This window comes from Amblyomma americanum, chromosome 4 (genome assembly GCF_052857255.1).
Source record: "Amblyomma americanum isolate KBUSLIRL-KWMA chromosome 4, ASM5285725v1, whole genome shotgun sequence".
In the NCBI taxonomy this organism is placed as follows: Eukaryota; Metazoa; Arthropoda; class Arachnida; order Ixodida; family Ixodidae; genus Amblyomma; species Amblyomma americanum.
The window spans coordinates 16,521,504-16,548,499 of record NC_135500.1 but is presented as its reverse complement, the minus strand read 5'-3'; the positions used below and the strand labels follow the sequence as shown (position 1 = coordinate 16,548,499).

Genomic DNA, 26,996 nt, shown 5'->3' with positions numbered 1-26,996 from the left:
AGGTACGTGGCGCGCGCTACGGTCGTCGGGCTAGTGTAGCAGCCGCTCAGCACTGTACGCCTACGTCGCTACCCACTGAGGACCTTCGAGAGCTTGTGAGGAGCCTGGTGCGCGAAGAACTCGAGAAACTTCGCTTCGAAGCTCCACAGGCCAGCTTTGCAGCCATACCGGACGTGGTCCGGCATGATGTCCGGCGAATTGATCAGCCGCAACCAGCTCCGCAGCTGGGGCCCTACTTGATGACATACAGTGAAGCACTACAAAGCCGTCCTAGGCCAGTGATGCAAGCTTTTTCCCCCGTCACTCCTGTACCTTCACTGCGGTACCCAACTGCAGCTGTAACCGTCGTACCGCAGGAGTCCCGGTCCACCATGAGCAAAGCGCACGTTTGGCGTACTGCAAACAAGAGGCCACTCTGCTACCACTGCGGGGAACTCGGCCATATTCGCCGTCACTGCCCCTAGCGCAGTATGGGCTTGCGGTGGTTTTCCCCTGACGCACCACGACCGCGCTACGGAAAACGGCCCCGGGATATCGAGCAATATCTTTCCGATAACGTGCAGCCAACGACCTCTCAGCGACGCCAGTCCCGGTCGCCATCCCCGAGGCGGTTTTCCTCGCCAAGCCGGCCGTCGTCTTCTGGCCAGTTCCGAGGCACGTCCCCGCATCGGGAAAACTGAAGACGGCGTCCTCCGGGGGTAGGGCCGCCGCTATTGGACCAAGTCAAGATCCTCCAGCCGACGATCCACGGCTACGATCCGACGGACGACTACTTGATCTCACGACCTCAACGACGACACGCTGAGACCGACTGGTTTCTGCCGAAATAGACGATTCCCTGCTACAATCCAAATGATGACCTCATCCGACGACCTCAACGACAACGACGTGCTGTGACTTACTGGTGTGTGCCGAAATCCCAGTAACCGCTGATAACCGTGATGTGACCGCACTTGTGGATACCGGTGCTGATTTTTCTGTAATGAGCAGTCGGTTAGCCACGGCCCTCAGAAAGGTTCTGACCGCTTGATCTGCACCGCAGATCCGCACCACCGGCGGCCATGTGGTTACGCCGATTGACATCTGGAAGCCACGAATGCATATCCGTGGTGCTACTTTCCCTGGTTGCTTTGCTGTGCTGCCCGAGTGCTACAAAGACCTGATACTCGGTTTGGATTTCCTTCGGGAGTACGGTGCTGTCATCAACCTTCAGGAGCTGGTGTTGCCATTTTCCGCTCAACCCCCTGTTGACGGTGATCCTGAGCCACGGAGGACTAAGTTACGTACTTAGAAAACATAGCGCAAAAAGGACACGGACGACACAGAAGTGGACACGGACACGGACGACACAGTGTCGTCCGTGTCCTTTTTGCGCTATGTTTTCTAAGAACTGTTACCAACTAGCCCAAACCAAGCTAAGTTACGTACGCGTCTATGACGACCACGTATTGATCCCGTCAAGATCCCTCATGTTTGTTACCGTAGATTGCGATAACAGCAGCAGAATTCGTGGCATCGCTAAAACCGACATGTCGCTGCTCCTTGGTCGGCAAGTCTGTGTTGCTCGAGGAATTGTCCGAACCGCCGAACAATGGCCGAACCGAACTCTTGGTGACCAATTTTGGCTGTAAACCTCAGTGTTTGCCTGGCAGCCCTTATAAAAATGGTCTATAGACAGTCTATAGTTTTTAAAGACTATTTCCCTCCTATAGATATTTCTTTTTGTCTACTCATAGTTTATAAACTGTCTATAGACAAAGGTCTACTAAACGTGCATGGCCATAAATCTATAGATTGTCTATAGACTGTCCATAGGATTTGCATTGCCAATAGTCTGTTCTCTAGGGTTTGCCTGTCTACGCATCGGGTCGCCGCTCTGTAGCTCCGTACACGGGTAAATAGCGCGGCCGGGAGAACTCAAACCTGGACAGGCCGATTACCAGGGAAGAGGTATTTGGGGCCATCAAGGCATCAACCCGGAACACAACAGCTGGCGCAGTCAAGCTTAGGGACGCACTGATCCGCAATCTGAGCGATGAGGCAGTCACGCAAATGACGGATTTCCTCAATGCGCACTGGGTTGCGGGAAGAGTACCGGAAGAATGGAAACATGCGGAAGTAGTAATGATACCCCAGCGTGGGAAGAAGCTACAAGTAGAAAATCTCCGACCGATATCCTTTACGTCATGCCTTGGCAAGCTTTACGAGCGGGTGGTAACAAGAAGACTGCAGCAACACATGGAAGACGAACATCTGTACCCCCACAGCATGTTCGGATTCCGCACCAAATTATCTACGCAAGACGTCCTCCTACAGATCAAGGAAGAAGTCCTCAGAAAGATTCCATAAAACGGAGAGAACGTGATAATGGCCCTGGATGTCAAGGGCGCATTCTACAACGTTAGTCACGCCGCCATCCTGGAAGGGCTGGACGGTCCAAACAGCGGCATGAAAATACACAGGTATGTGAAGGCATTCCTCTCAAATCGCACGGCAACAGTGGGATTAGGAGACCTGCGAAGTGACAAGTTCCACACCCCCAACCAAGGAACCCCGCAGGGATCCGTCATTTCACCGATTTTGTTTAACATCGCGATGATAGGATTGGCCCGTAAACTAGAAAACATCGAAGGCATACAACGCACCATATATGCCGACGATATCACGGTCTGGACCAACCAAGGCTCGCTCAGCCAAAAAGAAGAACGCTTACAAGCAGCAGCAACGTGCGTAGAAGAATACGTCAAGAAGAGACACCTCACCTTTTCAACGGAGAATTCTGAGCTCGTGAGAGTCAGGCGAGGAAGGCGGTCGGAGGAAGGTCTCAACGTCATCCTCGAAGGGCAAAAAATACCGGAGAAAGAACTAATTAGGGCGTTGGGAATGTAGGTGCAAAGCAACCAGCGATGCACACACGCAATCGGTCTCCTCAAACAAGCAACAACGCAAGTCACCTGAATGATCACCCGAGGATCGCAAGGAAGAAGCGGTATGAGGGAGGCGGACACGATAAAGCTTGTCAGAAGCCTCGTGATCAGCCGAGTCACGTACTCCCTCCCGTACTACAACACCAACAAGATCGAAAGGTACCAAACCGACGCCATCGTGAGGAAAGCCTACAAGACAGCTCTACACCTGACAGCCACCACATCAACGGAGAAGCTGCTGGCCCCCGGACTTCCCAACTCGTTCGAGGAACTCAAAGAAGCGCAACTAGAGTCACAACGAGATAGGCTCCAGCAGACGACCACTGGCAGAGCGCTCCTCATAAGACTGGGGCATCAAGCAACGCTAAGAGCAGAGCAGAGAACAGCGAGTCTGCCTGATAATTTCCGGAGCACCATCAAAATAGGCTCCCTCCCCAAAAATATGGATCCATATTTACACGCAGCTAGGCGAAACGCCCGTGCGAAATATGTAGAAAAATACTTGGCAGTCACGGCGAACACGGTCTACACGGACGCCGCGATGCACCCTCGGAGACGGGGAACAGCGGAGCAAAAAGTCGTAGCGACAGTAATAGGCTCAGGCTATAAGAAGATCACTTGCGCGTCGGCACGGAACTGCACGGTAACCGAGGGAGAGGAAATGGCTATTGCTCTAGCGGTCGCGGAGGGTTATCGCGCGAATAAGTCCTTAACAATCCTCACAGATTCGAAAGAGGCATGTCGTAACTACATTAACGGCAGAATAGGTCATAAAGCGCTCCAAATCCTCCTCCGCGCAGGCCTACCCAAAGATCACATTAGACACACCATTTTCTGGATACCGGAACACACCGAGATAGAAGGCAACCAAAGGGCCGATAGAGTCGCTCGCGAGTACACAAACCGAGCACTCTTGAACGAAGACCCGGAGGACTTCTTGAGGGTAACCCCGACGTACTCCGACATTCTAAATTATTACAGAGGGACGAGACTGAAGTATCCTCCTCCACACAACAAATTAAATCAACAAGAAGCAGTTTACTGGAGGAAGCTGCAAACCGGAACCTTCCCCAATTTACACATCCTTAGCAAAATGTTCCCGAACCAATACAGGGACATCTGCCCATGGTGCGGTGCAACACCCACCCTATACCATATTACTTGGGAATGTGACAGAAATAAAGGAATTCCATTGGCTGAATACGGCGATATCGTCTAGATAGGCGCAAGCGTATTCTTCCTGCCCGGCTAGCAACTGGTTCATATTCCTCTGGAAGGTTGCCGCTGCGTTCTTAAGACCGAAAGGTATCACCCGCCAGGCAAATTGACCTAGGTGCGAGATGAACGCTGTCGGAAGCTGAGAATCCTGAGCGAGTGGCACCTGCCAATAGCCGCGCCTGAGGTCCAGAAGTGTTATGAACCTCGCGGCTCCGACTCGCATGATCAGCTCCTGGGGGCAAACCATAGGAAATGCGTCCGTCTCGGTCACCGCGTTCAGCGCTCGGTAGTCTATGCAAAGACGTACCGACCCGCCTTTTTTGGGAACGCACACGATCGGGTGTGCAAAAGGGCTTTTACAGGGGTAGATGAGGCCTTGTGCAAGGAGCTCATCAATTTACCTCGTTACTTCGTCTTTTAAAGCCTCTGGGATCCTATAAGGGTGGCCTCGCCTTGGAGTTGCCCCCTCCGCGAGCTTTATGCTTTGCTCGCCCACGCGCGCGATCGACGGTTCGTTCGCAAATAATGCCTGGTGCTGCTCGAACGTGGCGTGCACCAGCTCCGCTGCATCCTTGTCTAAGTGGCTTGTTTTATCCGGCGTAGGCATTACCCGGTCCTTCGGGACGTTGCTTGCGCGCGGGGTATATTCGATTTCTCCAAAATCGCAGTCGTCATCAAATATGACGCTCACCGAACCTTCCTTCCCGACCTAAGGGCGTAGCTTATTTGCATGTACAAGCATGCGGCGACCGTCACTCATCTGCACATAGTACGAGTGCTCGCGGTACCTTTTTGTCACCACCGCCGGCCCTAGCCACTTCGGGTACATTTTCCCTGGCCTCTTGTCATCGAAGACGAGGACCGCCTCACCTTCGCGAAAGGTTTTTACCATTGCGTGCTTGTTGTAGTGCGACGAGTACGCCTCTTGCTGTTTTCTAGTCGTTAGCTCCGCAATGTCGGCCGCGATCTCGAGCTGTGCTTTCAGATTTTTTAAATACTCAGCGGGAGCACTCGCTAGCTCCCCGGGTACCTCAATGTCTCCTGCCCAGCTTTGCTTCAGGATACCGAGTGGTCCTGCTGGGTCTCGGCCGTAAAGCATTCGGAAGGGTGACACGCCAGTGGTGTCGTGCGGCACCTCCCGATAGGCCCAAAGAAGAAAGGGAATGAACTTGTCCCAGTCTTCCGGTTCATTTTCGATTACGTGTGAGAGCATGGTCTTAAAGACTCTGTTCCACCTCTCCACCGCCCCATTGCTCTCCGGATGATTTGGAGCGGAAAAGAGCGGGGTACAGCCGAGTCTTTCGAGGAACTCCTTCGTAAGTGCGGCTGTGAAATTCGTGCCGCAGTCTGAGCACACCATCTCGGGAACCCCAGTCCGGCTAAACACCGAAAGCAGCGCGTCGCAGGTTGCCCTGGCGGAGAAAGACCTTAGGTAGACTACTTCTGGCCAACGCGTGCACAGATCTATGATGCAAAGCGTGTACCGATGTCCTCGGCCAGACGATGGCTCAATCGGACCTATGTTATCCACGTTCACTTTCTGAAAGGGAAACTTCGGGTGAGTTAGAGGCGTTATCGGTACCCTATCGGTTCGCCGGTAGTCTGAACGCACTTGACAGCTATGGCAGCTGTCACAGTGTTTGCGAATATCCGACTCCATGCCCGGCCAGTAGAAACTGTACTTTAGGCGAGCTTTAGTCTTGCGAAAGCCCAGGTGTCCCCCCCAATAGGACTCGTGTGCTAGGCTGAGTGCGGCCTCGCGCCGTAATCTTGGCAGTACTAACTGCTGTACCCCTTGGCCTATCACCTGGTCTTTATGATACAAAACTCCGTCTACGATATACATGCCCGCCTTTCCTTGCTTGGCGTTCTGCCAGGCCTGACGCAGAGTCTCATCCTCATGCTGCTCCACGCGAAACTTCTGTTCCCCGCTAAGCTCAGCCGTGCCGCCCGCCTGTGATGGCTCGACCTCATTACTGTCAACTGTCTGCTGGGGCAGGGTTTTGTCTGCGAACGCCAGGACGGGCTCCGTGCCCACGTCTGGCCCTGATCTATCGGGTCTGTCTTCAGCCGGCGGCGACAGAGTTCCCACCGCCTGCACGAGACCCTCACTGTCCGTTTTGCCCGAGCCGTGCAGCTGTTCCCATGCGTCTGCGGAAATTAGACAGTCGTCTTGTGTGAGCTTGTCGGTGAGCGCACACAACACAGGTGTCGCATCGTCCACATTTTCGGTCAGGGGAGCGCCACGACACAGCGCCAACGGAACTACTGCCAGTTTTGCATCTACCTTCTCTCCGAAAGCGGAGACGAGATCGATCGTTCCATGTGGGGATACGAACTCCTCAGGTACAAGGCTTTCGCGCACTACGGTGATATCAGCACCGGAGTCCACAATAGCGCCAATAACCGCTTCCCTACAGCGGATTTTAATGTCATGTCCCTGAGCGCTGGACGCGTGGATTGCAAGGCATGGGTGGACACGCGTGCCGTTAGCCTATCATCGCGCGGTGGATTCTCTCGTCTGTCAGCTGGGTTCTCACGATCAAATGGGCAGTTCGCGACAACATGTCTCCAGCTTCCGCATCCGAAACAGCCACCCGACCGCGTTACCTTTTTCTTTTCTCCTCCTGGCCTGACTGCGGCTATTCTGTCTCCTCGCTCTGCTCCATGCTTCTGCGTAGTTCTCGGTTTCGGGGGCGTGTCAAAACATTTAAAGTTGTCGGCTTTCCTCTGAGCGCTTCCCTTCCCGGCGGCTTCCTCGAATGTCTGTAGCAGTGCAGCTATCTCATCCGCATTCAGCCATTTCTCACCCTCGCGCAGCTTGACATATTTATGTGCTTCTGGTCTGGCCTGGCAGCTTCCCCACTGTGCCCTTTTTGTGCCGAACCTGAGACAATAGATCACTTCCTGCTGTTCTGCCGCCGCTTTTCTCATTTGAGGAAGCGTCTTTTGCAGATTCCATTTCATCAACTGGGCTCGCCTGTGTCTTGCGCGGTTGTTCTTTCCATTGGCGCTTCTTTGCTTGGACGAAGCGACAGGAGTGTGCGCTCTGCTCTGCAAAATTTCCTTCAAGAAACGCAGCGACTCCCATTCTAATTTCTTTTTCCCGCCCTCAATCAGTACGACATTGCAACATTACAGGCATTGTGTACTATTATGTACATTAAGCAATTGTCCCGTCTTTGATCTCCAAGTTAACTGGACCCCTTTCCTTCCCTCTTCCAATCTCTCAGACTACATACTATTACCACTCCTTTTCCCGTCAAAACTTTCCTGTATCCAGTAATTAACCGCCTGTGTCTTGGCCACTCCCCCGTAGTTGGTATGTGCCAGCAACGTCTGAGGCCTTCCTTCCTTCCTTCCTTCTTCGGTGCCACTGCAGAGCACCAGTACTGTCGACTGCGCCCGTAAAACTTTGCCGGTGGTGTTGGTCCGGTGATTTCCAGAAACTGGATGCACCGCTGCAGGCGAAGCGATTTAGTGAGAAACGAACTTTTATACAGGCTATTTACAGATGGGTACAAACAAAAGTCAGTATACGGCCACAACTATCCGCGGCCGGCCTAGCCGACCGCCTGCACAGAGGCGAGGGACACCGCGTCCCAACAGTCAAACTGGCGCGCCTTGCACCAGCTTTCAACGGTCACTCCCTCCGCACTCGGCCAGACCGAGCGCCTGCCAGCTAGGAGTAGCTAGAGACAAAAGCGCACGGGCGCAGCTCCCTTCGCGGATACACCCCGAAGATGCCCGCGCCCATTTCCACACGCAAAAATAAACTGCTAACTGCGGCTCATCAGTTTTGACGAATAGGAAAGCTCAGAGCTGATGTCAGCGTTTTCCCTTACCCACTAGTTGCTCCCTAGGTGGTCTCGCAATCCGCCAAGGGGACAGGGGTCCAAGGTCGAGGCCGGCAGATAGCCCTGCCGTCCGGAGCGGCGAAGGAAACCGCAAGGAAGAATGGGGAGACTAACCAAAAAGGCATGAGTCCCATTCTAACGGCGTGCACCAAAGCAAAACAAAATTAAACAAAACCGGACGCGCAGCCTAGGTCACTGCCCTCTCGCGGAATATTCGCAACACATGTACAAAAATATGCGACAGCGTGCCGAACCCTACAACGTGATACAGCCGTCGACGAGCCCGTGGGCGTCGCCTGTTGTTCTAGTAGCAAAAAAGATGGAACCGTACGGTTCTGCGTTGATTACCGACGTTTAAACAAAGTCACAAAAAGGGACAGATGCAGCGATGGCGTAGAGGTAGAACATCCGCCTCGCGTGCAAGAGGACCGGGGTTCAAATCCTGGTGCCGCGCAATTCTCCACCGGGTTAAAAAAAAAAAAAAAATCCGCGTGTCGATGGAATTGCATAACCAGGCCTGGAGTGCGGCCTTATCTCGGTGACCAGAACCGACAACGCACTCTCTCACCAGAGCAGGATTTGGCCACCCTGGTGTAGTACTTGGCCACAACCTTCTATGATCAAACCAATTAACCCTCGGCCCTCAGTCCCCAGCGGCTGCAGAGCAACTGACCACGGCGGCGGTCAGACCTGTGACGCAGCGGAGGGTGCTAAGAATCTCTGGCTCCGGACAGGCCGCCATTGGAATCTGAACCTGGCAACGTTTAACGCTAGAACTTTAGCTAGTGAGGCTAACCTAGCAGTGCTGTTCGAGGAACTAGCGGGAATTAAATGGGATGTGATAGGGCTTAGCGAAGTTAGGAGGACAGGTGAGGCGTATACAGTACTAAAGGACGGACACATACTGTGCTATCGCGGGTTAGAGGGTAGACGAGAACTAGGTGTGGGTTTCCTTATTAATAAGGATATAGCTGGCAACGTAGAGGAGTTCTACAGTATTAACGAGAGGGTAGCAGCTATAGTAATTAGGCTGAATAGGAGGTACAAGCTGAAAGTGGTGCAGGCCTACGCACCCACATCCAGCCATGATGACCAGACCGTTGAAAGCTTCTATGAGGACGTAGAATCAGCAATGAATAGAGTAAAATCGCAGTACACTGTACTGATGGGCGACTTCAATGCGAAGGTGGGCAAGAAGCAGGCTGACGACCACGCGGTAGGTGACTATGGGATAGGCTCTAGAAATAGCAGGGGAGAGTTATTAGTCGAATTCGCGGATAGAAATAATTTACGGATCATGAATACCTTCTTCCGCAAACGAGAAAACAGGAAGTGGACCTGGAAGAGCCCCAATGGTGAGATTAAAAATGAAATAGACTTCATACTATGCGCTAAACCTGGCATCATTCAGGATGTGGCCGTCCTCGGAAGGGTGCGTTGCAGCGACCATAGAATGGTAAGGTCTAGAATTAGCCTAGACTTGAAGAGGGAACGGAAGAAGCTAGCGAAGAAGAAGACCATTAACGAGTTAGCCGTAAGAGGGAAAGCACAGGAGTTTAGGATAGCGCTGAAAAACAGATACTCGGCCTTAACTGAGGAAGATGATCTTGATGTTCATTCAATGCACGATAACCTGACATCAATAATTACGGAGTGCGCAGTAGAAGTAGGCGGTAGGACAGTTCGAAAAGATACCGGGAAGCTATCTCAGGTGACGAAAGATCTGATTAAGAAGCGCCAAAACATGAAGGCATCTAACACTACCGATAGAATAGAACTAACGGAGATATCAAAGTTAATAAATAAGCGCAAGGTAGCCGACATAAGGAAGTTTAATATGGAGAGAATCGAGCATGCTCTAAAGAACGGAGGTAGCCTAAAAACAGTGAAGAGGAAACTAGGCATAGGTAAAAACCAGATGTATGCATTAAGAGACAAGCAGGGCAATGTCATTAGCAATATGGATAAGATAGTTAACGTAGCCGAAGAGTTCTACACAGACCTGTACAGTAGCCAATGTAATCAGAACGCTAATGAAAAAGACAGCAGTGCACAGCAATGCGTCATCCCGACAGTAACGAAAGATGAAGTAAAGAAAGCCTTAGAAGCAATGAAAAGGGGAAAAGCAGCTGGGGAGGATCAGGTAACAGCAGATCTGTTGAAGGATGGAGGGGACATCGTGCTAGAAAAACTAGCCACCCTGTATACGCAATGCCTTATGACCTCGACTGTACCAGAAGCTTGGAAGAATGCAAACATTATCTTAATTCATAAGAAGGGAGACGCCAAGGACTTGAAAAATTACAGGCCGATCAGCTTACTATCCGTTGCCTACAAAGTATTTACTAAGGTAATCGCTAATAGAGTCAGGGCAACGTTAGACTTTAATCAACCAAATGATCAGGCAGGCTTTCGTAAAGGATATTCTACAATAGATCATATTCACACCATCAATCAGGTGATAGAGAAATGCGCAGAATATAACCAACCTCTATATATAGCTTTCATTGATTACGAGAAAGCATTCGACTCAGTGGAAACCTCAGCAGTCATACAGGCATTGCGTAATCAGGGGGTAGAAGAGCCTTATGTCAAAATACTGGAAGATATATATAGCAACTGCACAGCTACTATAGTCCTCCATAAAGTCAGCAATAAAATTCCAATAAGGAAGGGCGTCAGGCAAGGAGACACGATCTCGCCAATGCTGTTCACCGCATGTTTGCAGGAGGTATTTCGAGGCCTGAATTGGGAACAGTTGGGAATAAGAATAAATGGAGAATACCTAAATAATCTGAGATTTGCTGATGACATTGCCTTGCTGAGTCACTCAGGAGGTGAACTGCAAATCATGATCAACGAGTTAGACAGGCAGAGCAGAACGATGGGTCTAAAAATTAACATGCAGAAAACCAAGGTAATGTTCAACAGCCTAGCAAGTGAACAACAGTTCACAATTGGCAGCGAGAGCCTAGAAATTGTGCCGGAATACGTCTACTTAGGGCAGGTAGTGACAGCTGATCCGGATCATGAGAGGGAGATAACTAGAAGGATTAGAATGGGGTGGAGCGCATATGGCAAATTCTCGCAGATCATGAGTGGCAGTTTACCAATTTCCCTCAAGAGGAAAGTGTACAACAGCATAATCTTACCGGTACTCACCTATGGGGCAGAAACGTGGAGGCTAACGAAAAGAGTTCAGCTTAAGTTAAGGACAACGCAGCGAGCCATGGAAAGAAAAATGATAGGTGTAACGTTAAGAGATCGGAAGCGGGCAGAGTGGGTGAGGGAACAAACACGGGTTAATGACATCCTAGTCGAAATCAAGAGAAAGAAATGGGCTTGGGCAGGGCATGTAATGCGAAGGCAAGATAACCGCTGGTCTTTAAGGGTAACGGAGTGGGTTCCAAGAGAAAGTAAGCGTAGCAGGGGGCGGCAGAAGGTTAGATGGGCGGATGAGATTAAGAAGTTTGCAGGCAAAGGGTGGATGCAGCTGGCAAAGGATAGGGTTAATTGGAGAGACATGGGAGAGGCCTTTGCCCTGCAGTGGGTGTAGTAGGGCTGATGATGATGATGATGATGACAAAAAGGGGAGCAGAAAGTTGGGCTAGTTGGTTGATATGCATTCTGAAGAAGTTGGCGCGGAACAACGAGGACAAGCGAGACAAAGACGAGCGCTACTCAAAGCTGAAGGTTTATTCCAGACAACGCTCGAATGAATAGTAAAACCAACAAGAACAAAAACAAGCAAACGTCATGAACACCACAAGTTACCCCGTGAACCCCAATGATTTGGTTAGGAACAGATGCTCCCTATCAGAGAAGCGGACGGAAGTCTGACTAATGCACTTATCGCCACTGATGCGCATATGAAAGGCTTCCATGAGCTCACGCGTGAGTTGCTCCCGGTGCCTGAATAGGATGGTCGTTTTTTCAAAAAGCGGTTTACACTGAATTCTTTTCCTTGTCGTTTGTAATGGACGTGCGGCAATGTTTAGGGAGGTTATCAAGAGAATCTACCCCGAGTAATCTTCGGTGTTCTCCTAATCTCTCGTTGACGCATCGTCCAGTTTGGCCGATGTATAGTGCTCCACACGACAACAGCAATCTGTACACAACTCCCCTGGCACAGGTAACGAACGGGGCTTTGTGTTTGATGCTGCATTCATTACTTGTTTTTCGTACCATCCTTTCGCCTCCTTCTTCCATCCGGTTGTGCACCTGTGAACAGATTGCTTCCAACTTCCGAGGAGCCGAAAACACAATCGGAATTTGATAACGCCCGGCAACATTTTTCACTCCATGCGCCAATCTTTCCACATATGGTATGACTGCAAAATTTCGACGCTCTGTTTCCCGGAGTTTAGGTCGCGACCCATCCTTGATCCACCTTACCAATCTTCCACAAGGTTCCACAATTATATGCAGAGGGTACCCGCTTTCTTTCAGCCTCTTCACCTGGGACTCGACGCTTTCCTTGATAGCATGTGAGCAAGACTATAGGTGATGGCCGCTTTTAGACAGGAAGCGACAATCCCGTTCTTTATGACTTTGGAGTGACCGGATGAATAATCAAGCAACGCTTATTTGGCCCTAGGGTGGTATGCCCAGCAAACATGTTTGGGGCGAAAATGCAGAGACAGATCTAGGAACTGGAGCCTTCCATCTCTTGGTACTTCTACTGTGAAATTGAGACCAGGGCCGCACTCCTTAAAGAGTTTTAGAACATTGACGACGGTGCATTGCTGGTTGGGTTCAGAAGACAACACGAAGTAGTCATCAACATACCTACATGCCTTCCAAATTATCCCTCCTGATTTCTTTTCTATGGCTCTGTCGACCTTAGCCAGAAAGATGTTGCTAAGGAGGGGGGCTACGCGAGACCCGATACAAACACCAGTTCGCTGTACGAAAAATTTCCTGTTCCACCCTATGACCGTTGATTTGCGATAAAGCTTGAGTATCTCCAAAAAAGACCCAACAGATACACCACTCAGAAGAGCAAGGTTCCGGGCTAGTTGGTAATGCATTTCAGGGAAGAAACAGCGCAATGAAACACGGACACACGAAGAACGGACACACACGAGCGCTGACTCACAACTGAAATTTATTTTGAAGAAAAGAAAAGAAAAGAAGAGATGAGATGTTTTTGAAATTTTGTGACGCGACCACACTGATTGGCGGTTATCGCTGCAGCAGCCCTGTTAAGCACCCTCGCATGTCTCCTATTTAAGCATCTTTTCTTCAAAATAAATTTCAGTTGTGAGTCAGCGCTCGTGTGTGTCCGTTCTTCGTGTGTCCGTGTTTCATTGCGCTGTTTCTTCCCTGAGATACACCACATCGGGACACGAATGCGGCCTCGTCGTTGTGCTCCGTAATGCATTCCTGGACACTTTTTATCATCTCGTTATTTGGCATTGAATAGTACAAGTCCTCAATGTCCATGCTGAAAGCGGTACACTGTCCTGGGTTACAGTTGCTGAGGAGACTCACCTGAGAAGGCGCACTATACATCGGCCAAACTGGACGATGCGTCAACGAGAGATTAGGAGAACACCGAAGATTGCTCGGGGGAGATTCTCTTGATAACCTCCCTAAACATTGCCGCATGTCCATTACAAACGACAAGGAAAAGAAAATTCAGTGTAAACCGCTTTTTGAAAAAACGACCATCCCATTCAGGCACAGGGAGCAACTCACGCGTGAGCTCATGGAAGCCTTTCATATGCGCATCAGTGGCGATAAGTGCATTTGTCAGACTTCCGTCCGCTTCTCTGATACGGAGTATCTGTTCCTAACCAAATCATTGCGATTCACGGGGTAACTTGTGGTGTTCATGACGTTTGTTTGTTTTTGTTCTTGTTGGTTTCACTATTTATTCGAGCGTTGTCTGGAATAAACCTTCAGTTGTGAGTAGCGCTCGTCTTTGTCTCGCTTGTCCTCGTTGTTCCGCGCCAACTTCTTCAGAATGCATATCAACCAACTAGCCCAACTTTCTGCTCTTTTAAGTGTTATTTCTAGTACATCAGGCTCTTTTTTCTGTAACTTATTTAACTTCAATGACCCTGCAGTGATTGTTGCAGCCGTTTCTGTGTGCGCGTGCAAGGCGAGGGTCTTTTCCTGGCATCTTCGTTATGGTCTGTGCTCTACGGATGTGTTTGTGCTCACAGGGTTCTTGGAACCCTCGGCGGGACACTGAAAACGACTGTGCCGAATGTTGAGGTCGGAGTGGTGCAGGCAAGCTAGATTTTTTAAGGACCAACTGCGTATCGTCAGTGGCAGAACAACAAATTACTCGACATTTCGTCACTGGTGTGCCACTTCGTCGTACCTGACTGAGCTGCTTTAGAATTGTGTTCTCCCAACACTGCCAAGACCACAAAAGACTCGAAGACCGATTCAGGACGTTGTCACACTAGGAAACGCTGAAGTTCCTGCCCAGCACCTGGAAGTCCTGAAGCTTAGCCCGAAGTTCGGCTTGCCTTTGGTGCTAAAACCTGTTGAAAAGATAGCAGTTGCCCGGACAGTTTCGCGGCTATCGCCCAGTGAAGTTCAGTCAAGATGTTCCGAGGAATGCGCCGACGTGGTGGCAAGAACCCATGAGAAGAACAAAGAAAAAGAAAACCTTTGAAGCACTGCTGGGGTTTTCGACTTCTTGACATCTGCCGGGTTGCGAGTACCATGTGCGGATAAGCTAGGGAGTTCATGTTGATTCTGAAGGAATGTTCGCGGAGAAAGCCGAGGCAGCCATCGCGAAGAACTTCAGAGAGATCGACTTCTAGGAGAAGATAAAAAAAGAAGCTGTGGCTTTGGCGCTCCGCCACAACCTGGAGAAACTAGCAAATGGCATCAAGAAAGCTCAAGACCCTCATCTAGCCGCATTTTGTACGGCAAAAACCCACAAGGAAGGAATTCCGTTCCGGGCAATCGTGTCCGAGCGGAACACGTGGCAATTACTGATGGCCATGTGCCTTCAGAAACATCAGGGGAGCCTAAGCGTGGAGGACCCTTTCATGGTGAAAAATTCTGAGGCAATGGTGAGTCTCTTCAGCAACAGTAACCCAGGACAGTGTACCGCTTTCAGCATGAACATTGAGGACTTGTATTATTCAATGGCAAATAACGAGATGATAAAAAGTGCCCAGGAATGCATTACGGAGCACCACGACGAGGCCGCATTCGTGTCCCGATGTGGTGTATCTGTTGGGTCTTTTTTGGAGATACTCAAGTTTTATCTCAAATCAACGGTCATAGGGTGGAACAGGAAATTTTTCGTACAGCCAACTGGTGTTTGTATCGGGTCTCGCGTAGCCCCCCTCCTTAGCAACATCTTTCTGGCTAAGATCGACAGAGCCATAGAAAAGAAATCAGGAGGGATAATTTGGAAGGCATGTAGGTATGTTGATGACTACTTAGTGTTGTCTTCTGAACCCAACCAGCAATGCACCGTCGTCAATGTTCTAAATCTTTTTAAGGAGTGCGGCCCTGGTCTCAATTTCACAGTAGAAATACCTAGAGATGGAAGGCTCCAGTTCCTAGATCTGTCTGCATTTTCGCCCCAAACATGTTTGTTCGGCATACCACCCTAGGGCCAAAAAAGCGTTGCTTGATTATTCATCCGGTCACTCCAAAGTCATAAAGAACGGGATAGTCACTTCCTGTCTAAAAGCGGCCATCACCAAGTCTTGCTCACATGCTATCAAGGAAAGCGTCGAGTCACAGGTGAAGAGGCTGAAAGAAAGCGGGTACGCTCAGCATATAATTGTGGAAGATTGTGTAAGATTGGTAAGGTGGATCAAGGATGGGTCGCGACCTAAACTCCGGGAAACAGAGCGTCGAAATTTTGCAGTCATACCATATGTGCACAGATTGGCGCATGGAGTGAAAAATGTTGCCGGGCGTTATCAAATTCCGATTGTTTCTTCTGCTTCTCGGAAGTTGGGAGCAATCTGTTCGCAGGTGCACAACCGGATGGAAGAAGTAGGCGAAAGAACGGTACGAAAAACAAGAAAAACAAGAAATGAATGCAGCATCAAACACAAAGCCCCGTTCGTTACGTGCGCCAGGGGGGTTGTGTACAGATTGCCGTTGTCGTGTGGCGCACTATACATCGGCCAAACTAGACGATGCGTCAACGAGAGATTAGGAGAACACCGAAGTTTGCTTGGGGGAGATTCTCTTGATAACCTCCCTAAACATTGCCGCACGTGCATTACAAACGACAAGGAAAAGAAAATTCAATGTAAACCGCTTTTTGAAAAAACGACCATCCTATTCAGGCACAAGGAGCAACTCACGCGTGAGCTCATTGAAGCCTTTCATATGCGCATCAGTGGCGATAAGTGCAATAGTCAGACTTCCGTCCGCTTATCTGATAGGGAGTATCTGTTCCTAACCAAATCATTGGGATTCACGGGGTAACTTGTGGTGTTCATGACGTTTGTTTGTTTTTGGTCTTGTTGGTTTCACTATTTATTCGAGCGTTGTCTAGAATAAACCATCAGTTTTGAGTAGCGCTCGTCTTTGTCTCGCTTCTCCTCGTTGTTCCGCGCCAACTTCTTCAGAATTCAGAGTCACAAAAAGGGATGTTTATGCTCTCCCGCATATTGATGACTCCCTGGGCCGGCTGCGCCGCGCCAAGTACTTCTCATCGCTAGATTTACGAAGCGGACATTGGCAAATCGAGGTGGTCGAACGCGACCGGGAAAAGACTGCCTTTATTACACCGGACGGTCTGTACGAATTCCGGCTGCTCCCTTTCGGCCTGTGCTCGGCTCCTGCAACCTTCCAGAGGATGATGGACACCGTTCTCGCCGATCTCAAATGGCAGTCCTTTCTCGTATACTTGGATGACGTTGTTATCTTCTCTGACACGTTCGAAGAGCACCTGAGACGCCTGCGTGCTCTGTTCGAAGCAATTCAGTCGGCAGGTCTTTCCCTGAAGCCCGAAAAGTGTCAATTCGCTTTCGAAGAGTTGAAGTTTTTGCGCCACATCTTCAGTGCTAAAGGGCTTAGCCCAGACCCCAATGAGACTGCTGCCGTGGCTGCTTTTCCAGTGTCCACATATAGTCGCAGTGTGTGCCGCTTTCTGGGTCTCTGCGCCTATTATCGGCGTTTTGTGCAGAACTTCTCCCAGATCGCTGAGCCCCTCACTCGACTCATGAAAGATTCCGAACCGTTCTTCGGGGGCCTGTAGCAACAGCAAGCCTTTGAAGACCTCCGCACTTGTCTCCAAAGTGCGCCCATCCTTGGACACTTCGACGAGTCAGCCGACACAGAACTGCACACAGACGCCAGCAACATCGGCCTCGGTGCGGTCCTTGTGCAGAGGTAGGATGGTCAGGAATTCGATGCCACCATCGCCTATAAGTCTGGTAGGAAGCACAGTGATGTCGACTGTCTCTTGCGCCTTTCGAGGACCCCCGAGCTGACCCCGAGTACGATTTTGTTTTCCTTGGCGACATATCCACGTCCATTCTCATTCAACACCAACGAGACGACAGTGAACTACCGCCCCTCATTGAGTATCTGGAAGGAAGCGCTCAGTCTCCCCCGGGATTATTTTTGCGCGGGCTGTCGTCGTTCTGTTTACGTGACGGCATCCTGTATAAGAAAAACTACAGTCCAACAGATGCTTTCTATCTACTCGTCGTGCCTACGGCCCTTCGCGACGAAGTCCTGCAGGCGAGCCATGATGACCCATCTTCTGGTCAGCTGGGTTTTTGTCGAACTTTGTCACGAATACGGCAAAAATACTACTGACCCAGGGTTGCCGCAGTTGTGAAGCGTTACGTAAGAACTTGCCGCGAGTGCCAGCGTCGCAAGACGCCGCCGACTAAGCCAGCCAACCTACTCCATGCTATTGATCCGCCTCAGGTCCCCTTCCATCAAGTCGGCATGGACTTACTCGGCCCATTTCCAGAGTCCTCGCTGGGTAACCACTACATTGCGGTCGCCACCGACTACCTCAGCTGGTACTGGGAGACTAAACCTCTTCCCCGTGGTACTGGTGACGAAATTGTGAACTTTTTCATTCAAAACATTATGCTTCGTCACGGTGCACCCACCATCGTTTTAACTGACAGGGGAAGAGCATTCACCTCGGCCCTTAAGCAGGAGGTTATGCGCCTGAGCGGCACCAGTCACCGCAAAACAACCACTTACCACCCTCAAACGAACGGCCTCACCGAACGGCTCAACAAGACGATCGCCGACATAATTTCCATGTATGTAGACGCGGACCACCGGAACTGGGACGCCATACTCCCTTACGTCACCTTTGCCTATAATACTGAGCTCCAGGAAACGAGACGCTTCACTCCATTTCGTTTAGTACATGGTCGCTAAGCCACAACCATGCTGTATGCAGTGCTGCTTCCAGCTAGTGCTACCCCCTCTGTTATGGGTGCTGCCCAATTTGTTCGTTACGCTGAGGCCACCGGCCAACTCGCTCGACAGTGCATCCGGCACCAGCAAGTTCATGACGCTCCGCGCTATAACCTCCGCCGCCAATTTGTGTGTTACCAGCCCGGCGAACAAGTCTGGGCGTGGAGCCCAATCCGCATGCGAGGACGCTCTGAGAAGCTTCTACGCAGATACTTGAGCCCCTACGAGGTGTTCCGCCAGCTCAGTCAAGTTACCTACGAAGTTCTCCCCCAGGGAGCAGTTCGCTCTTCTAGACGGTCGACCTCTGAAGTTGTCCACGCCACCCGCATGAAGCCGTACCACGCCCGCTAGCCCCTCGCGCGTTTCTACACCACACGCCAGACCCATGCGACTACCCTTGTGGTCCTGCCTCCACACCGAGTCGGTGTCTTTCAGAGAGGGGGAGCAATGCCACACTACTGACTCCTCTAGTGGCACCGTACCGCGGCTAAACTGTATTACCCGGCAGTTGGCAAGCCTTGAGCCATCTCGGGGCTAGATGCATTGTCATCTTCATCTCTCGTGCTGCCTGCTGCCTTGCGCGTCCCAACAACGGCTTGCGCGCACAAGTAACGCAAGTAAACCATCCCGGCGTGCGTCGACCGTGTCTCGGTGACAATATGCTTAAGAATATTATAGATACCCCGCCGTATATTCCAAACGTGTTAGTTCTCGTTAAGGAATGTCAATAACCCGAGTTTGATCCCCGACCCTTTCTGCGGTCTTCCTATCTTTTAACGTTACACCTATTATTTTTCCTTCCATGGCTCGCTGCGCTCTCCTTAAGTTGAATCCTTTTCGTTACCCGCCATGATTTTGCGCCATAGCTGAGTACCAGCAAGGTACAGCAGTCATAGACTTTTCTCTTGAAGGATATTGGTAAACTGCGATTCATGGTCTCCGACAACCTTCCTATTGCTCTCCACCCTCTCATCAATGCTTTAAAATTCATGTGTGTTGTCAGCTGTATCCATATGAATCAGGAATGCCCCACCAAATTTTCATCTGTCCGCTGAGCCACTACAGCTTTGTACGTACCCGCTCTATACGCTTCATCTGTCTCGCTAACTTTACTATGAACTACGACATCCCACTTAATACCCGGCAGCACCTCGAAGAGCACTGCCTCACTGACCTGAGTCAACAAGGTACTACGAAAGAAATCTAAGGTTCGACGAAATCTCGTCTGGTCGGGTGAATACATTGGCGAAAATAACGAACCGCCGACCAAAAGGTGTTGTCAAGATGGAAGGACGTTTCGACTTCCACACGGAAGTCTTGTTCACTGAAGGAAAAATTTCGCACACAAAGCTTAAGTACGTTGTGCTAATCGTCGCAGGCATAACACCGTAACACCGGCAATCTAACACCGGAAATCTAACACCGGCAATCTAACACCGGCAATCTACCGCCCTCGTACGCTAGATGCCTGTGACGATTAGCACAACGTACTTAAGCTTTGTGTGCGAAATTTTTCCTTCAGTGAACAAGACTTCCGTGTGGAAGTCGAAACGTTCTTCCATCTTGACAACACCTTTTGGTCGGCGCTTCGTTATTTTCGCCAACAAGGTACTACATTTGAACGCTGTCAGGTTCCATTTACAATGGCGGCGTGTCCGCAGGCAGATATTCTTAGGGCCCTACGCTGTGTCCCAGGTCTGATCGCTTCTTTGGTGAGTTGCTCCACACCCGTTGGACATTCAGGGCCGGCGGTTTATTGGTGTGCTTATATAGGAGGGTGTGGCTAATTACTACAGCAGGGTGGCCAAATCCTGTTCGGTTGAGGGGTGGGTTGTCGACTTTGGTCATCGGGATCTGGCCGCATGCAGGGCCTTGTTGCACATTTCCTAAAACACGCGGATTTCCTTTTTTTATCCCATTAAGAATTGCGCAGCACCGGGATTTGAACCGCGGTTCTCTTGAGGCGAGGCGGACGCTCTACCTGTATACGCCATCGCGGTACAAACGCGATCAAAAAGAAAGTCTCCTGAGCTGTGCAGATGCTGAAAGTGTTCTGACGGAAACATTGGGGGTCTGTTACTGCACGCCTTGGTCCCAATCGCCGCTATTTGGCACGTTCATTTAATGCCCGCTAGTTCCTCGAGCAGTACTGCTAGGCTAGCCTCAGTGGATAAGGCTGTAGCGTTAAATGTTGCCAGGCTGAGATCTCAATGGCGGCCTGTCCGCAAAATCAGCTTTAGACAAAGAGCTGCATGGCAGAAAGTATTTTCGTTGCGCAAGCACCCCAAATAAGCCGAGCGCCAGGCAAGAGGAAACCCACTGAGGATCGAGGCCCGCACCCTCCCCATGCGAGACGAGAGCTTAAATCATTGCGGTAGAAGAAATCTGGCGGTATAACAGAATGTGCGATCACATCCACCATCTACCACTGCGCGGCGCCACACACACTTTGGAACTGATGCTTGGGCGGGTTGGTATACCAGTTTGAAAAGGGACAATGTGCATCCTACATACACACTCTGTGGGATACACACTGCGATTTCCTGCAAACGGAGGACTCGGCAGTTTCGTTAAGTCGTATAGCGAGCAATGACATTCAGTCAAGTGGTCACAGTTTCTTTCTATAGAGTGAAAGTGATATTTTACAAGGCCACGCATTTATTTCACATTACTTGCAATGTCCTCTATGTTCCAGAAAAAGCGAACAGATGAACAGAGCATTTTTAGGTCGAGAAAAGATGCGATTACGTTACAAATGAACCTGAGAAACCTATTAAACAACGCCTTGATGTCGCATTGGCTTTTTTTTTGCCTTTCTCAACGTCAATAGGGGCATACTGTTTAGCAAGTGCGCCACACGATTAGCATAATTCTTGTCTGGAGTCCCCCAGAGATCTGTACTCCACCTTTCCTACGACGGCACTGGTGCCCGCCGCTTTGTTACAGACGAATGTGTTGCATTTTTCAGTGTCACAATAGTGGACTATCAACCGGTAATTCCAGAGTAGTGGAAGTGACATCGTTCTCTTTCTTTCTTTCTTTCTTTCTTTCTTTCTTTCTTTCTTTCTTTCTTTCTTTCTTTCTTTCTTTCTTTCTTTCTTTCTTTCTTTCTTTCTCTCCCTCCCTCTCTCTTTCTTTCCTTTTCGCTTTCTTTCTTTCTTTCTTTCTCTCCCTCCCTCTCTCTTTCTTTCCTTTTCGCTTTCTTTCTTTCTTTATTCAATACTGCAAACCTTGTACAGGTCCAAGCAGGGTGGGTTAAATGGCAAAAAAAAACAATAATAATAAAATTAATAAACATGAAAGTGTGGCGAAAGGCAATAAAGAATCATTCCAGTCGGTTACAGTGCCAGGAAAAGCTGAAAACCTCAATAACTCTGTTCGCGGAAAATACGGCGTCAGAGAATTAAGATGATGGCGGCGGGTATGCCTCGAGGTTGAAAGCGACAGATATGAAGAAGGGTTAGATCTTGATTCCAAAACAAGAAAAGAAATTCCGACCGTAATTTTTTTCTTTGTTGTTCAAGACATTGAATACCGTTAACTTGCGTTATTTAAGAGGGTGAGTCATACGGGGAAAATTTAGACTAAATAAACCTTACAGCTTTTCTCTGTGCCTTTTCTAGGTGGATGATATTGTGTTTAGTAAACGGGTCCCAGACAACGCATGCATATTCGGTTGACATGAAAAAAGAATATCGTATGTGATTTGGTCTGTTTGAAATGTGTCTTTTGGATAATTTGCAGGCGGTTGCAGTAATAGTTATGCGCTTCTTCTGATGGTGATGGACTGCTACAGACGAGGTCGTAATGTCTCGTTTTAACTAACCTGGATTCCTCCACTACGACTAACCCGCAGTTGTGCTCGCAAACATAAATTAAGTGCACATAAATACCCTGTGACATTTCCCGTCTGGCCCAGGCATGGCTGCCGTCGGCCCGGTGCAGGAAGGGGCGCTACTGGGCAGCCGACTCGCCCAACACATCCCGCTCGTGCTGGTGACGCTGGGAGCTCACGGGGCGCTGCTCATCCAGAGAAGCCAGCAGGAGGCGGTAGGGCAGGTATGTCGCCGAGAGGGAATTCACTGCTGTGCCGAGGCATGACTGCTGTACGAGCCCGAAACCGCTCATGGGTCTAACTTGCATGGGACAGCATAGTGGTGTATGGAGCCTAGAACAGCGCTGCTAAGCATTGAAATTAGGAAGTTGGACAAAAGCAGAGAAAAATTCATTCGGATCTCGGGTATTCTTTTCCTCGCTCTGTTGTCTGGTCATAGGCCTGAGAGCGCACGCTGTGCACGAGAAACAGGTAGCACATAATCAGATAGAAGGCGCCTTTAATAAGGAAACTATCCAAGCAAAAACAGGCAGCTAGGAAACATTAGGGAAAAATAGTTTCGAGCTGCCAGACGCCTTAAACTGGCCATAGCTCGTGTACTTCAATAACACTTCTGTTGGGCCTAGTTGGTGCATGGTGATGCAGATGAACGATATGTGCGCAAAACATTCGACGAACCACATACACGGGAGAAACACAACGAGTGGCGCAACCCAGCCCGGGTAAAAAGACGATGGAGAATTCGTATTGGCATGCTGTAAAAAAACGTACAAAATGCGCTACAGGAATACCTTTAGACCGCAGCGCAACAACTTAAGAAAAGGTCTTCAATACGACTTCTGGCTGCTAATTTGAATTCTCTCCAGAGTAAGAGTATCGCGGTCTTTCGACACCATGCGCGCGCTACGCACCACGCCTGTTGTGGGCTGCAGTAATCTTGGTGTTACGTCAGGGGCACCCCGTAAATAGTGAACCGTTCTAAAAACAATGCTTCTTGGTTTGTTCGCTAAAACTGCAGATCTCCTCCCCCACCCCAAGCACCGTCAACAGAAAGAACAGAACGCACGTAAAACTTCACACACGCAACATCTAACGCAGGTGAATGGTGCAGAAGAGAAGCGTTGCGACCCATGGAGCCAGAACTCACTCGGTATCCTATGCAACAAGCTGAACAAGTCGCGCGAAGCCTATATATATATCACCGTGCGTGCCTACAACATTGCTTAGCAAGCGCAACAGAGACACTCGCCACCTTCTTACACACAGTGACGCTTTGGTGATTTGGACTTGCGGTAGTTTCGCTGTCAGTCGCATAATACTGGAAGAATCGGCTAGAGCCCACAAGCAGATGGTCGAAAGTGCTGTGATTCTTGTGTTGGAAGTGAGCCCTGTTTGGCTTCGGCTGCAAAATTAAGCAGTCAGTTCAATTCAGCTCTGGTCATATGCGGAAAAAGCTGCGCGCCTTTTTGTCTCAAGGCTGCAGTTAACTTAGCAAGAGTGAAAGTGGATTCTGTAGTAATTTGATAAAACGTGCATAACCTTGCCGTGCACAAGCCCACGAATAAAAGAGCTTTCCTTCAATGGTTGCGGCCTCGCTTATGGTTCTGCAATAGAAACATAAGTGAGCCGGGAAAAATTTGTAGCAAACTTAAGTCCACATTATGAGTACGACATGGCCCCTACTGTTGCTGGGGGGTCCTCAGGCGCATCCTTTAGCAGGCATCTAGATTGCTCTATTGCAATTGGCGGCGCTGATTGCAAGCCTAAGTAACTAAGCGTTCCTGGAATGTAGTTCATCTGCTGTGCGCTGTGAGGTGCTGTATGAGGACTCTATTTATCCTATTGAAGGAACGGTGCAGAGGGAGCGTGCCCGGCTACCTACCGAAAGGACAGCGGCGTGATTGCGCTTGACTACCGTTTTTCTTTTTGGCGGAACTCTACGCGACTACCCCCTCTCGACAAGTCGGGATTCTCCACTCACTTCGGCGTCATCGCCTGGAACTTTAATGCGTTGGAAAAAACGTGGAGCAGGGAGCAGTAAACACAGGACGGGTGATGTGGCGTCCTTACGCGCGGCTCACTGGGCTGCTCACGCGCGTGAACCCAGGAGCCGACACGGAAGCAGATTTCGTGCACGCCGCTAAACGGACGGAAATCACATTCCGGGCAAAAATAACGCAGGCTATTTAAGACGACTTACCTGCTTGAAACGCGAAATCTTTAATTCCTTATTTCAATTTTTTCCTTCCTTTGTAATGCTGCACCTGCTCATTTGCATACAGTTATAAGGCGACGCATGCACTAGGCTGAGCTTTATTCGCTAAGAAGCAACGCGGTTTCGCTGCTTCTGTAATTAAGATTTTAAACCCTGAACAGGAAATAAAAAAAAATACTAGGCCAGCGGTTGCCGGCTCTTATCGCAAGTACTTGGTTCAATTATCGGCAACTTAGGGAGAAGATTCTTTTCTTGGCGGGCGACGTCTCATAAAACGCAGAAAAAGATAGTAGACGTGTAAAAAATTTCTTGGGAAAGAAAATTTGACATCTGAAAAAAGTTTCACCTGCACAGTTTTTCAAACTTAGACGTTTACAAGCCCAGCCTAAGCCCTCCATTTGACTAGTTGAAACCTCAGGATTCTTGCATGCATTGTGGAATCAGGGCGTAGAACGTGAAAATACTGGAAGATATCTACAACGGCTGAGCAGTTACCATAATCCTCTGTAAAGTTAGGAATAGAATTCCACTAAGGAAGGGGGTATGGCAGGGAGAAATGATCGCGCCAATGCTATATACCACCTGTTTACAGGTGGTTTTCCGAGGCCTGGATTGGCAATAGTTGGGGATAAGAGTTAATGGAGAATATCTATGTAATCTGCGAATCGCACAGGCAGAGCAGAACTGTGGGTATAAAAATTAACATGCAGAAAACCAAAGTAATGTTCAACAGTCTAGGAAGGGAACAGCACTTCACAATTGGTAACGAGGGGCTGGAAGTGGTAAAGTAGCGTCTACTTAGGGCACGCAGTGACCGCTGGTCCGGATAAGGAGAGGGAAATAACTAGAAGGATAAGAATGGCGAAGAGCGCATATGGCAGGTTCTCCCAGATCATGAATGACAGTTTACGAATATCCCTCAAGGGCAAAGTGTACCACAGCTGTATATTAGCGGTACTCACCTACGGGGCAGAAAAGTGGTGACTAACGGAAAAGGTTCAGCTTAAGTTAAGGACAACGCAGCGGGCTTTGGAAAGAAAAGCGATAGGTGTAACGTTAAGAGACCAGAAGAGGGCAAAGTGGGTGAGGGAACAAACGCGGGTTATTGACATCCTAGTGAAAACAAGGAGGAAGAAATGGGCTTTGGCAGGAGATGTTATGCGAAGGCAAGATAACTGGCCTTTAAGGGTAGCAGAGTGGATTCCAAGAGAAGGCAAGCGTAGCAGGGGTCGGCAGAAAGTTAGGTGGGCGGATGAGATTGAGAAGTTTGCGGCGATATGGTGGCCGGAGATAGTAAAGGATAGGATTGACCGCAGAGACATGGGAAAGGCTTTTGCTCTGTGGTGGGCGTAGTCAAACTGATGGTGATGAAGTCTTCCATAAGCTGTGCTAACTCTACGCTTGTAGGTGACTTGAAAACTTCTCAGGTAGAAATTTTCAAGAATTTTTTTAGACGTTCATGTTTTATTCAGAAATGGGTACCTGGAATATCATACCCATTTCAAGAATGATTTAGTGCTACCATTCAATCCTCTTAAGGTTTAAACCTGCCTAAACAGAACTTAAATCTGATCTGCAATTACGGAAATAATGAGCCCACATTACAAAGGATGAATGGCTACAGCCAGGAGACGTAAATGCACATGGTAAGTGACATAAAAAATATGCTTTTCATTTCCTGCGTTATTCTTTATTGAATCCGATGCACATACATATACAAAAAAGCAGATAGAGGAGGAATTTAATGTGAGTAGCCGCGGAGGAGGTACCTTCTCTGGGTCGGTCGGCTTGAAAATGGTGTGCATTTGGATGGCGGGAACGTGACGAGCAGCGACCAATTGTTAAAGTGGAAATCGTTTCGCAATGGACGCTTTGAAAAGCAAGTTGCTGCGACGTAGATGGCAGTGAAGAGCTCGTTGGGTGTTGCCAAAGTCACTTCCCTTGCGAAGAGGATGTAAACTAGACGGTAACACTCACAAGTCAAATCCAGCTCGTATAGCTACGGGCAGGAATGAATAAAATATTAGGATAATATTATCACAGTTAGGAGCGCCTGGAACGGCCAACCAGAAGTCAGAAGCAATTAAGATCAAGCAATGGCAAGGAGTGACAACGCAGGCGCAAAAGAAACAAAAACAAGCTGACTAAAATATTAGATGCGTATAATGCCATTATCAGTGGCATTTGAGTACGGTTCAATTGCTCACCATAAATTCAAGTCGCCCGCCGTGGAGGTCTTTCACAGAAGCGAAATTCAAATAGCCTGCATCGACACACAGAAAGCCACTTATAAGCAGAGTTGTACGTAATTGATTAGTTGTAATCGATTACTTGTAATGAATTACATTTTTATGTAATCTTGTAATCAAGTGATTACTTTTTCAGACATAAACGTTTCTGGTTAATCAGTTATCGTTTTTCTGTAATCGATTGCCGGTAGTCGATTACTTCTTTGAAAAAAAAGATACCGTGACGATGTGATTGTGAAAGTTCAGCCGCGCACGAAGGTGCGCATGACCAGCTGACGTGTTGCGCTTTCCGCGGTATCGATCCTGGTG

At 49.3% G+C, this 26,996-nt stretch overlaps 1 protein-coding gene across 2 annotated transcripts in view; it reads left to right on the top strand.

The window, feature by feature from the left end:
- The window catches only part of LOC144127807 (uncharacterized), a 1,292,097-nt gene that overhangs the window by 1,208,058 nt on the left and 57,043 nt on the right, over positions 1-26,996 (top strand). For both annotated transcript variants that reach the window (XM_077660737.1, XM_077660738.1), the window contains exon 17: positions 22,308-22,447. In XM_077660737.1, the coding sequence (XP_077516863.1) occupies positions 22,308-22,447 (140 nt within the window). The remainder of the gene's footprint in view (positions 1-22,307; positions 22,448-26,996) is intronic.